The sequence below is a fragment of the Coregonus lavaretus genome (assembly GCF_964263955.1).
Source record: "Coregonus lavaretus genome assembly, chromosome: 26".
In the NCBI taxonomy this organism is placed as follows: Eukaryota; Metazoa; Chordata; class Actinopteri; order Salmoniformes; family Salmonidae; genus Coregonus; species Coregonus lavaretus.
This window is the reverse complement of record NC_140013.1, coordinates 19,327,334-19,341,985: the sequence shown is the minus strand read 5'-3', so window position 1 is coordinate 19,341,985 and position 14,652 is coordinate 19,327,334. Positions and strand designations below refer to the sequence as shown.

Sequence of the window (14,652 nt, the reverse complement as noted above, 5' to 3'; positions counted from 1 at the left end):
GTATCCAGAGGCAGTGCATGCAGGTACAGTAAGACTGTAAGATGACCACATATCACGATCAAGTTGGATAATAGCTCTCTTCGTTTTCTCAAAGTGCAGGGTACAGACAATGCTGTGGGAAAATAAGGAAAATACTCACACTTTGTTTCACTGCTCCCAGCAATCTTACTGATGAAGATCTTTTGAGGTCTCTCTGTGATAACTCATGACTCTGCTATTTAGCTCTTGGGTCCATGGACACTGAGACTCAGTGTTCTTACTGGATGTGTGATGGTTTGACTCAGTGTTCTTACTGGATGTGTGATGGTTTGACTCAGTGTTCTTACTGGATGTGTGATGGTTTGACTCAGTGTTCTTACTGGATGTGTGATGGTTTGACTCAGTGTTCTTACTGGATGTGTGATGGTTTGACTCAATGTTCTTACTGTATGTGTGATGGTTTGACTCAGTCTTCTTACTGGATGTGTGTATTTGACAGGAACCAGAGGGAGAGATAAAGCAGAGTTTACAAACCTCCAGGGAATCTCCACCTCCAGCAATGGACGCATCGTAGTGGCTGACAGCAACAACCAGTGTATACAGGTGAGACTCCAACCATACAACCAGTGAGAGAAAGGTAACTATGTGTATAAGTGACAGTGTGCAGAGTGGAATGAGTGTACTAAATTAATGGATGCAAAGCAGACAAATGTATTAGGTTAAGGCTATAGTTTCAATCAAAGTATCACAGGTCAAGCACATATTTCAGGGCAAATCTCAAATGCCACCTTATTCCTTATTGTCCCTTAAGAAAAAGGTATTTCAAATCCAAATCTGTTTCTGAGTGTTGTTGTTGTGGTATTCTTATCCAGGTGTTCTCCAACGATGGGGCATTCAAGCTGAGGTTTGGGGTCAGGGGTCGGTCGCCGGGGCAACTGCAGCGCCCCACGGGGGTCACCGTGGATATGAACGGTGACATCATCGTGGCCGACTACGACAACCGCTGGGTCAGCACCTTCTCCTCCGACGGGAAGTTCAAGGTGAGAGGTCATGAGGTCACTCTAGGAGACTGGTCTTGAGAAAGACCTTGAGCTGAAACGTCAACATTAAACAGTCTCTACTATATCCCCTCTCCTTGTATGTTCTATACATACAGGGTGCACTGAGCTTTCCCATAGCTGCTCCTTTGATTTGCACGTCAGATCAGACTCATCACATCACAATTCACATCTCTCCCTCTCCATCCCTCTGACCCTCCATTTTCTCCCTCTCTCCCTGACAGAGTAAGATCGGGGCGGGTCGTCTGATGGGCCCTAAGGGCGTGGCGGTGGACAGGAACGGACACATCATCACTGTGGACAACAAGGCCTGCTGCGTGTTCATCTTCCAGGCTAATGGGAAGCTGGTCACCAAGTTTGGAGCCAGGGGGACGTCAGACAGACAGTTCACAGGTAGGGGAGACACTCCTTGCTTGATCTATCTGTGGGTTTGCAGGTTTGGGACTATCTTTGGAACAATTCCTGTTCTATTGGACCAGGCAAACCAAAACAAGCACAGTGAAAGTATTTGACATATACCGTATACTGTATTTGCACCAGGTCTGGGCACAGCTAGCACTTAGCAATGACACAAACCAATGTCCTATACATTGTCGTGACGTGACTTTCATTAATATGATGACTGTTATTTATCGAATCAACTAACTGTTTAATTGTTACTCGATTAAATTAATCATGTAACAATTAACTCATTAGGATTTGGGGCACCACGGAAGAAGTTGTTTATAGAGTTACCATCTCCCGAATTAAACTCTAAAAGGTCTCTACCTATCACTATATATAAAACAGTCAACGTATCAATCATTACCTCTTATCAGTCTCATTCTGAACGGTCGCAGAATTCTTGGATCCGCAAGAACGCCAGCTTTACTAATGATTCAGCACTACACAAATTGGCTTAATTATTTATTTACTAGCTAACTAAATAATAACACAGAATACATACACTTAATACATGAGAAAAAGTCCCTAGCGGACTAACAACATGACTGCTTGGTTATCAAAAGAGGGAGGGGTAAGGAAGAGAGAGGGAGGGGGAGAGGGAGAGACAAAGAGAGTCAACTTATCATTGATACATTTGGAAGCTACCTTCAAAGTAATCATAATACTTTGCTCACGAACCACCGCCTGTTTGGGTAAGAAGTCATCAATGTATTTACGTGTAGATGTCTTTGTTCGTCGTCTCTCCGTTGAAACCAATCAATCCTTATATGGGAAGGGGTCGGTTTTAGTGTCCCGTTTCGGTGTAAGGCTCTGCTTATCCACGAGAGGTCACAATGTCCTTCTTCTTAGTTGTTCTGGCTTGGAGTGGAGTGTTCAAATAGAACAGATACTCAGATGCACCAGTGATTGTCTGAGATGGGATTTTCTCCTTCCCACCTCATGTGGTTAGTCAAAGTTCTAGATCCCTTTACACGGACAGCTGCAGACTGGCAATGTTCTGGTCTAGGGAGTTCATCTTCTTCACCTCGTGTTGAGGTTCAACGTTCCAATTATTTCAAACGAGTGGACTACAGTCTCCACGCTTTCTGGTCTAACCATTTTCAGCTGTGTAGCCACAGCTCCACTCTTTCTGGTCTAATATATATTTAGTTACCAAGGCTTTTTATGCACTCTGGTAAAAGGGGTGTTCCTACTTGCTGACACGATCTCTGAGCTCACTTGGGGTGTGGCTAGTCACCGTGCATAACTTACATATGAAAACCTCTGATCTCATTAGAAAACTAAAATCACATTCCTATCTTACCAAAAATACTCTCATAATTATCTATATTATATACACAACATATTGGATGTAAACTTGACAGATAAAGTGTGTATACTTTCCAAATTACAGTATTTTCGTTATAGCATTTATCACAAAATAATAAACAATATGACATGATTAGTCTTTAGTTCCCCACTGACCATTCCAAACATTCGGATGTTAGAAATATTGATCCAGTGTTTACTTTTTGGACGTTATAGTTTTGGCGTCAAAAGTCTTCTGGGGGACAAAGCACATTCCAATCACCATACTAGAGGGCCAGAGACAGATTCTCTTCCTCTTAGATTTACGAGGTGTCAAAACTGGCCCAGCCCCCCTTCCCTTCTTCTGTGGGTGAGAGGGTCTAGTTGTTGTCAGCCATTTGCCAAGCTGATCTGAGGCCTTTGATCCTCACCCAGGAGAGTCATGACAACATAATATATGCAATGAGCTTTCCCATAGCTGTCCCTTTGATTTGATTTGTGCTTCAGACAGTTTGCAGGTACTGGGGGAAAAAAACCTTGTATTCTCCTTTCTGCTTTTCACTCTTTGGTCAATGTGATTCTCTTCCATTTCTATAATCTTCCAATGATATGGCTCCACTAGCTACATGGAGAAACATTTCAATCTCATCTCTGACTTTGACCTTTTATTGTTTCTTTTTTAGAGAAAAGTGGTACAAACATTTCACTGGAACCCAAGCTGAGTAAATCTGGCCCTGCGTTCAGTAAGTATTGATGTATTGTATATCAGTCTCTTCATGATACAACTGCCCATTGCCGTGTCTTACATTGTACATTGCTTTGTGTTTCCCTTTGTGACTAGTGTTTCCACAGTCCTGTTGTGTACAAAGTCCTAAAATAGTCTGGAACTTCCTCTACTGCACTGTTATGTTGATGACTCATCTTCTCTCTCCCCCTTTCCTCTCTCCCTCCCCTCCCCTCCCCTACCCTAGGTCCCCACTTTGTGGCGATCAACAACAAAAATGAGATTGTGGTAACAGACTTCCACAACCATTCAGTGAAGGTATGTCTCACTATTCTCTTTCTCTCGCTGTGTGTGTGTGTATTGTTACTGTAGTCATATCAGGTTGGTTTAAAATGCTTTGACTTCAGGCCTTCAGCGTTCTGTTGTTGCAGCTTTATGTCACTCCCTCACTGCCATCCTGTATTGGAAACTGTCACTGTGCCACAGGAAAATGTCCAACTCCCACTGTTGGGTATCTGATGTCAGTTTGAATAATTTCAAATGAAAGGAGTAGAAATCCCCAAACTCTGTTATGGTAACTGTTGGATGTGCGTATTAGACTACCTCTGAACAGTTTAGGTTAGGGTTGTGGTTTAAGGTTGTGCTTGAGGCTAGGGTTATGGTTGAACCGGGAAGTGGACATGAAGCTAGGATTAAGGTTGTGGTTGAGTTAAGGTTGTGGTTGGGGTTGAGGGTTAGGATTGAACCTGGATGTGGACATGAAGCTAGGGTTGTGGTTAAAGTTAGGGTTGAACCGAGATGTGGAAATCAAAGCTAGGGTTAGGGCACACTACTTCTGAACAGTTTGAATCCCTTCCCTAATAGGTGTACAGTGCAGACGGGGAGTTCCTGTTTAAGTTTGGTTCCCATGGCGAGGGGAACGGACAGTTCAACGCCCCGACGGGCGTTGCTGTGGACGCCAACGGGAACATCATCGTTGCCGACTGGGGGAACAGCAGAATACAGGTCAGTTGATGATCTTGATGACAAGATCAACAAGCAGCCTTAGTAATTATTTTTTGTTTACTCTTTTGAGTTAAATCAAAAATAATATGATCATAAGTAATGTAAGTCATTATGAGTACAGCTGACCCTGACCTTGATTTTGTATTGTCCTGCAGGTGTTTGATAGTTCCGGGTCATTCCTGTCCTACATCAACACCACAGCAGACCCTCTCTATGGTCCACAGGGCCTGTCTCTCACCTCTGATGGACACGTGGCTGTGGCTGACTCTGGCAACCACTGCTTCAAGGTTTATCGCTACCTGCAGTAGGTTACCACTACCAGGGTGTGTCCCAAATGGCCCCCTATTACCTTCATAGTGCACTACTTATTACCAGAAACCCATAGGGCTCTGGTCAAAAGTAGTGCACTATATAGGGAATAGGTTGCCATTTGGGATGTACCCCAGATCTGGGCCGGACAGACAAACCAACCATAGCCTGACCTGGGTCAAAAAAATAGGTAAAATACTTGAAAGTATTTGAAAAGTGTTTGAGATGTGCTTGATTTACCTATTTATTTGAGTTTGCACTTTTGGGACTGTTCCATTGGTTCAGGCAAACCAAATCAAGTGCAGCACTTGAAGTATTGGAAAGCATTTTATCTAATGTATGTATTTTTGCCCCCAGGTCAGAGCACATGTGCTAGCACTGAGCAATGACACAAAACCAATGTACTATACATAATATACAGGTGCAATGAGCTTTCCCAGAGCTGTCCCTTTGATTTGCACATCTGATCAGAGCCACGTCATCCGGTTAGTGTTCTCTGAAGCCCCAAAACATCATGAAGTAACAATATAACCCCAGTTGACTCCTCCCAGTGGTGTGCTATGGAGTTTACTTTGTCCGAAATGGCACCCTATTCCTTATGTAGTGCACTACTTTTGACCAGGGCCCATTGGGCTCTGGTCAAAAGTAGTGCACTATGTAGGAAATCGGGTGCCATTTGGGACGCATCCTATGTGTGTAGTGTATTTACCTTTTTGTTCAGTCATTGATGTAAAACTATGAGGAGGTATGAAGTGTGTATATACTGTAACTGATATTATGAGACCACACGTCGTTCAGATCAGTGATAGATTGAAGTATAATAATTGAGCCATGTTGTGAAGGAGATGGTCCCAATGCATGAAGTTGTATCTTTACCTTGCCAGCTCAAACAGGACGACATAACAGTGGAGTTTATGAACTCATCAGTTGTTTCTTCTCCATGATCTAAGTGCAATGAACAATGTGCTTACAGTGAAACCAACCAACCACGCAAAGCAAAAGCTTTTGAAACATAATTTCTTTTTCAGTTGTATCTAAGAACAAACTGACTTAACCTAAAGCCATCTCACATATAAAACGTATCACTATCTGTGCATTGATTTGCTGTATGTACTGTATATGCATAACTGTATACTGTGTATAATGGATCATTATGCAGCTTTATCTGAGCTTTGATTTTAAAACACATATCTTTTGGTTATTTCGAGAACAGCAGTCTAGCATTCCAGCGTTTCTAATTAAGTATGGCAGCTGTCCTAAAGTGTGCTTTTTAAAACCGGTGGAGAATATATTATATGTCATGATTATTGCATATGTGAGCAGCACAATTATTATCAACTTTGTTCATATCTGTTCTTTTTCAAAAGTCCAAAAATGAAAAATGGAATTGCTAATTTATTTTATTTTATACACTAGCTCAGCATTTACAAAATATTTTTCTAATTTGATGTGGTTTTTTTGTGTGTGTTTTTTTTTATTCACGCCTATGTCATTTGGCTCCATATACAGTAAAACCCCTAGACACTTTGAGGGGGTTTTCAGAGTAGAACGAACAGTGCAGATTTAGAATTTGTAAGATTTGATTTGATTTGATAAATACAAGTGGGTTGTGAAATATGACAAAAGTTGGAGTAAATATAAAAAACCAATACCCATGATTATATTACTTAGTGTTATTGAACATGCAAAACTACATTAGATATTTGACTAACTTTTGGTTTTCAGTCTTAAATAAACACCGTCAACAGGAGAATTACCGTTTATATAGTTTTTCTTCAGAAGCTGAAACTACAGTGTGAATGTTTTACAGCTTCAGCGTATGTTAAAGGGCTAGAGTTATAATGTTTCATTGCCTGGTTATCACAGTTCATTACCAAGTTATAACAGTTCATTACAAGGTTATATTGTTTAATTGCTGGGTTATAACAGTTCATTACCAACTTATAACAATATTGTCCTGAGGGAAACATTAGCATTAGATGAGCTATAGTGCTCTCACTCCCCCTGGTGTTCACCACTGTAACAACACAGCACCCTTGGTGCCACAACAGAGTCCCTTTAACCTCTCTGACATCATGAACCCAAACAGCAGCCAGACAGACTGTGTAGCCAATCACAGGTTATTTTATTAAGGAGTATTAGACACATCATCACTATCTTTGTGTTTCAACAATATGGCACTCATTCGTCTTTCTATTTTCTCTGTGAATATGCACTGTTAATAAAAGCACATGGTTTATGGAGATACTGAGTGTGCTTTCTGCTTTCCTTTATTTCTAAAAAGATATATCCTACTCTGTATCACAGTCACTGTCTGTGTTGATGTCCAAGACAGTCATCCTGGGTCACGTGACATTCAGGAGGCACAACTTTCTGGAACGTTTCAGATAGAAATGTGTTGCAAAGAGCCTACATATTTCCCTATTCTCAATGGCAGAAAAACATGTATTTATATCTGGACGTTCACTGAAGGCAACCGCGGTTTAGATTGAACACTGGTTGAGCTTGTAATGTTCCATGAAGTCCTTGAACATGTTGCAGGCTTTACGGTAGTTAGTAACTTTACACTTCCTCTCCTCTGGAATCTCTTCCATCCAAATGGTATTATCCAGGACATAGACAGGCCTACAGAAGACAGCATTTAGTTATACGGGCATGGGTAGGCCAACATTTAGTTGTACAGGCCTGTGGTGGACAACATTTAGTTATACAGGCCTGGGTGGACAGCATTGGAGTCTCTTACTCAAACTGCACTGGAATAGTCTCCTGTTCTACACTGTACATATACTGTACATTCCCCAATAGAGAAATCACAATCTAGGGCCCAAATAGTTCCAAGATATTGTAATTGATATCCTCAATGCTGTCTTTTTTACCTGATGATTCCATGTATTATATCAACACTCTTACAATATATTGACACATGTACAGTTGAAGTCGGAAGTTTACATACCTTAGGTTGGAGTCATTAAAACTAGTTTTTCAACCACTCCACAAATGTCTTGTTAACAAACGATAGTTTTGGCAAGTTGGTTAGGACATCTACTTTGTGCATGACACAAGTAATTTTTCCAACAATTGTTTACAGACAGATTATTTCACTTATAATTCACTGTATCACAATTCCAGTGGGTCAGAAGTTTACATACACTAAGTTGACTGTGCCTTTAAACAGATAGGAAAATTCCAGAAAATGATGTCATGGCTTTAGATGCTTCTGATAGGCTAATTGACGTCATTTGAGTCAGTTGGAGGTGTACCTGTGGATGTATTTCAAGGCCTACCTTCAAACTCAGTGCCTCTTTGCTTGACATCATGGGAAAATCAAAAGAAATTAGCCAAGACCTCAGAAAAAAAATTGCAGACCTCCACAAGTCTGGTTCATCCTTGGGAGCAATTTCCAAACGCCTGAAGGTACCACGTTCATCTGTACAAACAATAGTACGCAAGTATAAACACCATGGGACCACGCAGCCGTCATACCGCTCAGGAAGGAGACGCGTTCTATCTCCTAGAGATGAACGTACTTTGGTGCGAAAAGTGAAAATCAATCCCAGAACAACAGCAAAGGACCTTATGAAGGTGCTGGATGAAACAGATACAAAAGTATCTGTATCCACAGTAAAACGAGTCCTATATCGACATAACCTGAAAGGCCACTCAGCAAGGAAGAAGCCACTGCTCCAAAACCGCCATAAAAAAGCCAGACTACGGTTTGCAACTGCACATGGGGACAAAGATCGTACTTTTTGGAGAAATGTCCTCTGGTCTGATTAAACAAAAATAGAACTGTTTGGCCATAATGACCATCATTATGTTTGGAGGATAAAGGGGTAGGCTTGCAAGCCGAAGAACACCATCCCAACCGTGAAGCACGGGGGTGGCAGCATCATGCTGTGGGGGTGCTTTGCTGCAGGTGGGACTGGTGCACTTCACAAAATAGATGGCATCATGAGGAAGGAAAATTATGTGGATATATTGAAGCAACATCTCAAGACATCAGTCAGGAAGTTAAAGCTTGGTCGCAAATGGGTCTTCCAAATGGACAATGACCCCAAGCATACTTCCAAAGTTGTGGCAAAATGGCTTAAGGACACCAAAGTCAAGGTATTGGAGTGGCCATCACAAAGCCCTGACCTCAATCCTATAGAAAATGTGTGGGCAGAACTGAAAAAGCGTGTGAGAGCAAGGAGGCCTACAAACCTGACTCAGTTACACCAGCTCTGTCAGGAGGAATGGGCCAAAATTCACCCAACTTATTGTGGGAAGCTTGTGGAAGGCTACCCGAAACGTTTGACCCAAGTTAAACAATTTAAAGGCAACGCTACCAAATACTAATTGAGTGTATGTAAACTTCTGACCAACTGGGAACGTGTCGAAATAAAGAAAAGCTGAAATAAATAATTCTCTCTACTATTATTCTGACATTTCACATTCTTAAAATAAAGTGGTGATCCTAACTGACCTAAGACAGGGAATTTTTACTAGGATTAAATGTCAGGAATTGTGAAAAACTGAGTTTAAATGTATTTGGCTAAGGTGTATGTAAACTTCCGACTTCAACTGTAGTTAATTGAAAAGGATGACTGTGTGTCCCAAATGGCACCCTATCAGTGGAAGCTGCTGAGGGGAGGATGGCTCATAATAATGACTGGAAAGAAACCATAGAAACCATGTGTTTGATACCATTCCACTTATTCCGCTCCAGCCATTACCACGAGCCCGTCCTCCCCAATTAAGGTGCCACCAACCTCCTGTGCACCCAATTCCATATATAATGCACTATTTTTGACCCTGGCCGTGTCTCAGGGGGATTTGGGATATGCAATTCACACATGCGTATAATACACACTTGTACATGTGAAATAGCACAAATATAATAACACACACCTAATTATTTTTATTTTTATAACATGGTGCACTACTTTTGACCAGAGCCCTATGAACCCTGCTTAAAAGTAGTGTACTATACAGGGAATAGGGTGCCATTTGGGACTCAACACTTACTTCCCACTGTGGTCAGTGGTGTCAGAGATGGTCCCATCTCTCCCCATGATCAGGTAGTTACTGTCAGTCTTCATGTCAAACTCATCACAGGCTTTACGTTTGATCATGTCTCTCACTGCTCCAGTCTGCAGCATGTCTTTACCTGGCATTGCAGAGAACCAGCACAACAATAATGTAAAAGAAATACTTCAAGAGAATGTGTGCGTACCAAATGGCACTCTTTTCCCTATATAGTGTACTACTTTTGACCAGGGCCCATCCAAAGTAGTGCACCATAGGAAATAGGGTGCCATTTGTGACGTAGACTGTAATATTGTGAAGACCTGTAGAGTAGAGCACTCACCTGTCTGTAGGATATTGGTCAGTAATGTGGTATAATGTTTAAAAACTCCATCATCGGATGAGTTGACAATCTTGATGACGTAAACTGTCAGAAGGACAACATGAAGTGGTGTTAGTACCGACTACAGCACATTAGAAAGAAGAGAGTATTTGGGTTAGAGGTATAAACTCACCATAATTCACAGCAGGAGAGAAACAAGCAAAGCTTCTGCGAGTCTCTTTCTCTATTTGTTTACTGTAAGTGACTTTCTTCTTTGGGCAGTCACCTGAAACAAAGCAAATAAAAATACATACAAAATAGTTCACGATAGTTCACAATAAACTATAAAAATATATATTCTGTTCTGAAAATACAAGCTGTAAGGAGTGCACATACCCTCTGCACAGGAGCACACATTGTCTCGACAGAGCTTGGAGATCATGTTGCTCTTCTGCGGTGCACTGTAGAACACAGTGCAGCTCCTCTCTGTAGGGACATAGTCCAGCATTAGTCACTCAGACAATGGATGCGTCCCATATGGCACCCTATTCCCTTTATTGTGAACTACATTTGACCAGGGCCCAAAACCTCACCAGGCTGCACCAGCCCCATGGAACTTCCAGATACCTTACAACCATAGACATAACATACCCTAAACTAAAGATGGTGGTATACCTGGATTGTAGTAGTCATAGACCACAGCAGCAGCAGGCTGCACCAGGCCCATGGGACTGATCTGTTTGGCCCGAAACGCTACACACTTTGGTTCCTCTGTGATCTGGAATACATAGCGACAATACAACGTCAGAGGAAAGAGAGGGCAGCCTTGGCGAGAACACGAGGTCTCAAGATATAACTTTTGTGATTCAATTTATATGAGTTGTACAGTAGTCATAGCTGGTGCTCATTGATGTCATGGCTTTTGATACAAGAGGTCTTACCTCAGTTAAGTAGAGGAACACTTTATTTGGGGCGATGTCATAATGGTCAATGTATTTCTCAGTACCCTTCACATTCTAGAGGAGAGGAAAATAAAAAGATGTGAAATTCCATAGTCTGACTGGCAACATGTCACTAGACAGGTTTTCATTGACCTAGGTCTATTCGACGTTGCTATGTGTAATGGAAACGGCAGATATAGGAGACATGTTCTAAAGATCGGAAGAAAAAAAATATCTGTTAGACGGGTGGATTTTTATTTTTGTCTAACTTTCCTCTGTAGCTCATCTGGTAGAGCACGGCGCTTGTAACGCCAAGGTAGTGGGTTCGATCCACGGGACCACCCATACACAAAAATGTAATGCTAAATGGCTTATTATATTATTATTATTTATTGCGACAAATGATGATGGAAACTGTGTTTTTCGAATGAATAATGATTGCCGAATCATTTTTATGGTGCGCGGGACACGTAATGTCACCGCGTAAATATAAAGCTCCACTCCACATTATTTTTTTTCAACTACAAAAATTATGTTTCTTTGCAGGACAACGATGGTCCTGGCTTTCAAGAATGCCTGAATTGCTTCGCCTTGCTTTTCTGGTTGGCTGGCAATTTCACCATCCAATTCTTTCAGATCTACAGGAGTGCAAGTTTCACCAAGGCACAGACCGTGGCGATACGTTGCCACATGAGAATTATTAGAATATGGTAAATATGAGTTAATTATTGCATTCTATCCATGCTGGCTTTCGCAGGCTACCTGAGACATGAAACAGATAGGTGGGAGGGCATTCAGGCTGTTGCCAATTTATTATTGCGCAATTTGCCTAAATGGGTAGTGGAAATACTTCAACCACTACATATCATTTGTTTAGGTGTGACGTCATTACGTCCATGGGTAGTGGAAACACGTCAACCACTACATATCATTTGTTTAGGTGTGAAGTCATTACGTCCAGCTGTTTTTATCATTTAACATTTAAGTCATTTAGCAGACGCTCTTATCCAGAGCGATTTACAAATTATCGACACAGTAACGTAACCCTAGCAGGCAATTGTCAGAAATATTTTATTGTTAAGTTAATAGAAAAAGTGAAGTTAATGGAAACATGGCTAAAATGTGATTCTGCTGATGGCAGCTATTTCATAGGAGGGTTGCAATAACTGTGATATATGGTTTTCCTTTTCGATTCAATCCATAGTGCTGAAGATCCGCACTACAGCGCGATTGAAATTTAAAGGTAATTTCAGATTGAGCCGTCATATGCAGCATTTACCGTGAATGCAGTCTCAGTGAACACGGAAACATTGCCTTTACATTTCAATTGTGCTGTAGCGCGGATCTTCAGCATTACGGATTGAATCGAGCCCATAGATGAATGCACTGACTGTGGATAAGAGTGCCTGCTAAATGACAAAACGTTTAATGTTAAATGCCAAATGTAGGCCTACTGTACCTCCTCCAGATCCTGCATGTTAGGTTTGAGTCCACTGAGAAGGGAGATGTCCACGATGACCATGCCTGTAGAATTACCACTGTTCAGTCTGTAGGAGAGGAGAGGAGAGATAGAACCATGTCTCCACTCATCCCACCCCATGCATGCATGCACACACTCACACACACCCAAGCACGCGCACACACACACATGCATACAGTATATACGCACAGACGCACATACACATGCACACATACCTGTACTCACCCCACACACACAGTGTAGACTAGGGAGTTCTCCCTCTCCTCCTGCTGTGGGGCATGTCTCTTCCTGCGTGTACGCAGGTCAAACCATTCCACCCTGCTCATGGGCTCGTCACTAGGGTTCCCGTCCCCCTCAGACTCATAGTTATAATTGTAATCTAGCTCAGGACCATCGTCCGCGTTCTCTGTAACATTACACATTACACACCGTTACATATTTATACTGACAATGAATAGTGTTTATTTTTTCAAGCAGAACTCCAGCAAATGTGTTTAGTGTTTATAGATGCATTCTGACTGATACTTACTTCTGTACTTGACCTCTCCCTCCACTGAGACATTGAGACTGTAGAAACCACAGAACAAGTCCATCCTCTCCAGAGTCCTGTAGGTCTGGACCACCTGATGACATAAAACAAGCACTGTGGACACAGTCTTATATTACTTTTCAAATTAATTTACTGAATTTGCTTACTGATAAGGTCCCGTTTCCCTTCCCCTCTGTGTTAATAGTGATCTTGCTTCCTGGGTTCACCTGACCAGACAAACCAGACAACACAGAGACGTAAAACAGCATTTGAGAAAGTAAATCAGAGCACTGCTGGAATTCTGAACTCAATCTCACCTGGAAGGCTGATAGGGTCAGGGCATTATGTTTCGTAAGATGAACTCCCTGCTTTCGGCCGTTTTGGTGACACATCTCAACATTAAGGTCCAAGTCCTCAACATCATTGTCCAGGATGCTGTACTTAGCTAGAGCCTCAAGAGCTACAACTGTATCCTGTTGGAAAGAGGGGGTGAGAGAGAGAGAGAGAGAGAGAGAGAGAGAGAGAGAGAGAGAGAGAGAGAGAGAGAGGGAAAGAGCGAGAGGGAGAGAAAGAGAGAGAAAGAGAGAGGGAGGGAGGGAGAGAGAGAGAGAGAGGGAGGGAGACAGAGAGGGGGAGACAGAGAGAGGGAAAGAGAGAGAGGCAGAAAGAGAGAGAGAGGGAAAGAGAGAGAGCGATTTGCACATTGTTATAACACTGTACATAGCCAATAATACACTGCTCAAAAAAATAAAGGGAACACTTCTGTGAAATCAAACTGTCCACTTAGGAAGCAACACTGATGGACAATACATTTCACATGCTGTTGTGCAAATGGAATAGACAACAGGTGGAAATTATAGGCAATTAGCAAGACACCCCCAATAAAGGAGTGGTTCTGCAGGTGGTGACCACAGACCACTTCTCAGTTCCTATGCTTCCTGGCTGATGTTTTGGTCACTTTTGAATGCTGGCGGTGCTTTCACTCTAGTGGTAGCATGAGACGGAGTCTACAACCCACACAAGTGGCTCAGGTAGTGCAGCTCATCCAGGATGGCACATCAATGCGAGCTGTGGCAAGAAGGTCTGCTGTGTCTGTCAGCGTAGTGTCCAGAGCATGGAGGCGCTACCAGGAGACAAGCCAGTACATCAGGAGACATGGAGGAGGCCGTAGGAGGGCAACAACCCAGCAGCAGGACCGCTACCTCCGCCTTTGTGCAAGGAGGAGCAGGAGGAGCACTGCCAGAGCCCTACAAAATGACCTCCAGCAGGCCACAAATGTGCATGTGTCTGCTCAAACGGTCAGAAACAGACTCCATGAGGGTGGTATGAGGGCCCGACGTCCACAGGTGGGGGTTGTGCTTACAGCCCAACACCGTGCAGGACGTTTGGCATTTGCCAGAGAACACCAATATTGGCAAATTCGCCACTGGCGCCCTGTGCTCTTCACAGATGATAGCAGGTTCACACTGAGCACATGTGACAGACGTGACAGAGTCTGGAGACGCCGTGGAGAATGTTCTGCTGCCTGCAACATCCTCCAGCATGACCGGTTTGGCGGTGGGTCAGT

At 42.5% G+C, this 14,652-nt stretch overlaps 2 protein-coding genes across 2 annotated transcripts in view; one reads left to right on the top strand and one right to left on the bottom strand.

Moving 5' to 3' along the window:
- LOC311101916 (tripartite motif-containing protein 2-like) overlaps window positions 1-7,049 on the top strand; it is a gene marked incomplete at its 5' end in the record, with an annotated part of 27,998 nt that extends 20,949 nt beyond the window's left edge. Inside the window, 7 exons of the mRNA XM_084143159.1 lie at window positions 479-582; window positions 852-1,019; window positions 1,262-1,430; window positions 3,452-3,511; window positions 3,740-3,810; window positions 4,357-4,497; window positions 4,653-7,049. Of these exons, the coding sequence (XP_083999285.1) occupies window positions 479-582; window positions 852-1,019; window positions 1,262-1,430; window positions 3,452-3,511; window positions 3,740-3,810; window positions 4,357-4,497; window positions 4,653-4,805 (866 nt within the window). The 3' untranslated portion in view covers window positions 4,806-7,049. The remainder of the gene's footprint in view (window positions 1-478; window positions 583-851; window positions 1,020-1,261; window positions 1,431-3,451; window positions 3,512-3,739; window positions 3,811-4,356; window positions 4,498-4,652) is intronic.
- Window positions 6,906-14,652, bottom strand: part of LOC311101915 (complement C4-B-like) — a 23,448-nt gene continuing 15,701 nt past the window's right edge. Inside the window, exons 29-40 of the mRNA XM_084143158.1 lie at window positions 13,403-13,558; window positions 13,253-13,312; window positions 13,086-13,179; window positions 12,782-12,962; window positions 12,536-12,623; window positions 11,077-11,151; window positions 10,811-10,913; window positions 10,532-10,621; window positions 10,329-10,421; window positions 10,157-10,240; window positions 9,814-9,955; window positions 6,906-7,431 (exon numbers count right to left, since the gene is read on the bottom strand). Coding sequence (XP_083999284.1) covers window positions 7,290-7,431; window positions 9,814-9,955; window positions 10,157-10,240; window positions 10,329-10,421; window positions 10,532-10,621; window positions 10,811-10,913; window positions 11,077-11,151; window positions 12,536-12,623; window positions 12,782-12,962; window positions 13,086-13,179; window positions 13,253-13,312; window positions 13,403-13,558 — 1,308 coding nt within the window. The 3' untranslated portion in view covers window positions 6,906-7,289. The remainder of the gene's footprint in view (window positions 7,432-9,813; window positions 9,956-10,156; window positions 10,241-10,328; window positions 10,422-10,531; window positions 10,622-10,810; window positions 10,914-11,076; window positions 11,152-12,535; window positions 12,624-12,781; window positions 12,963-13,085; window positions 13,180-13,252; window positions 13,313-13,402; window positions 13,559-14,652) is intronic.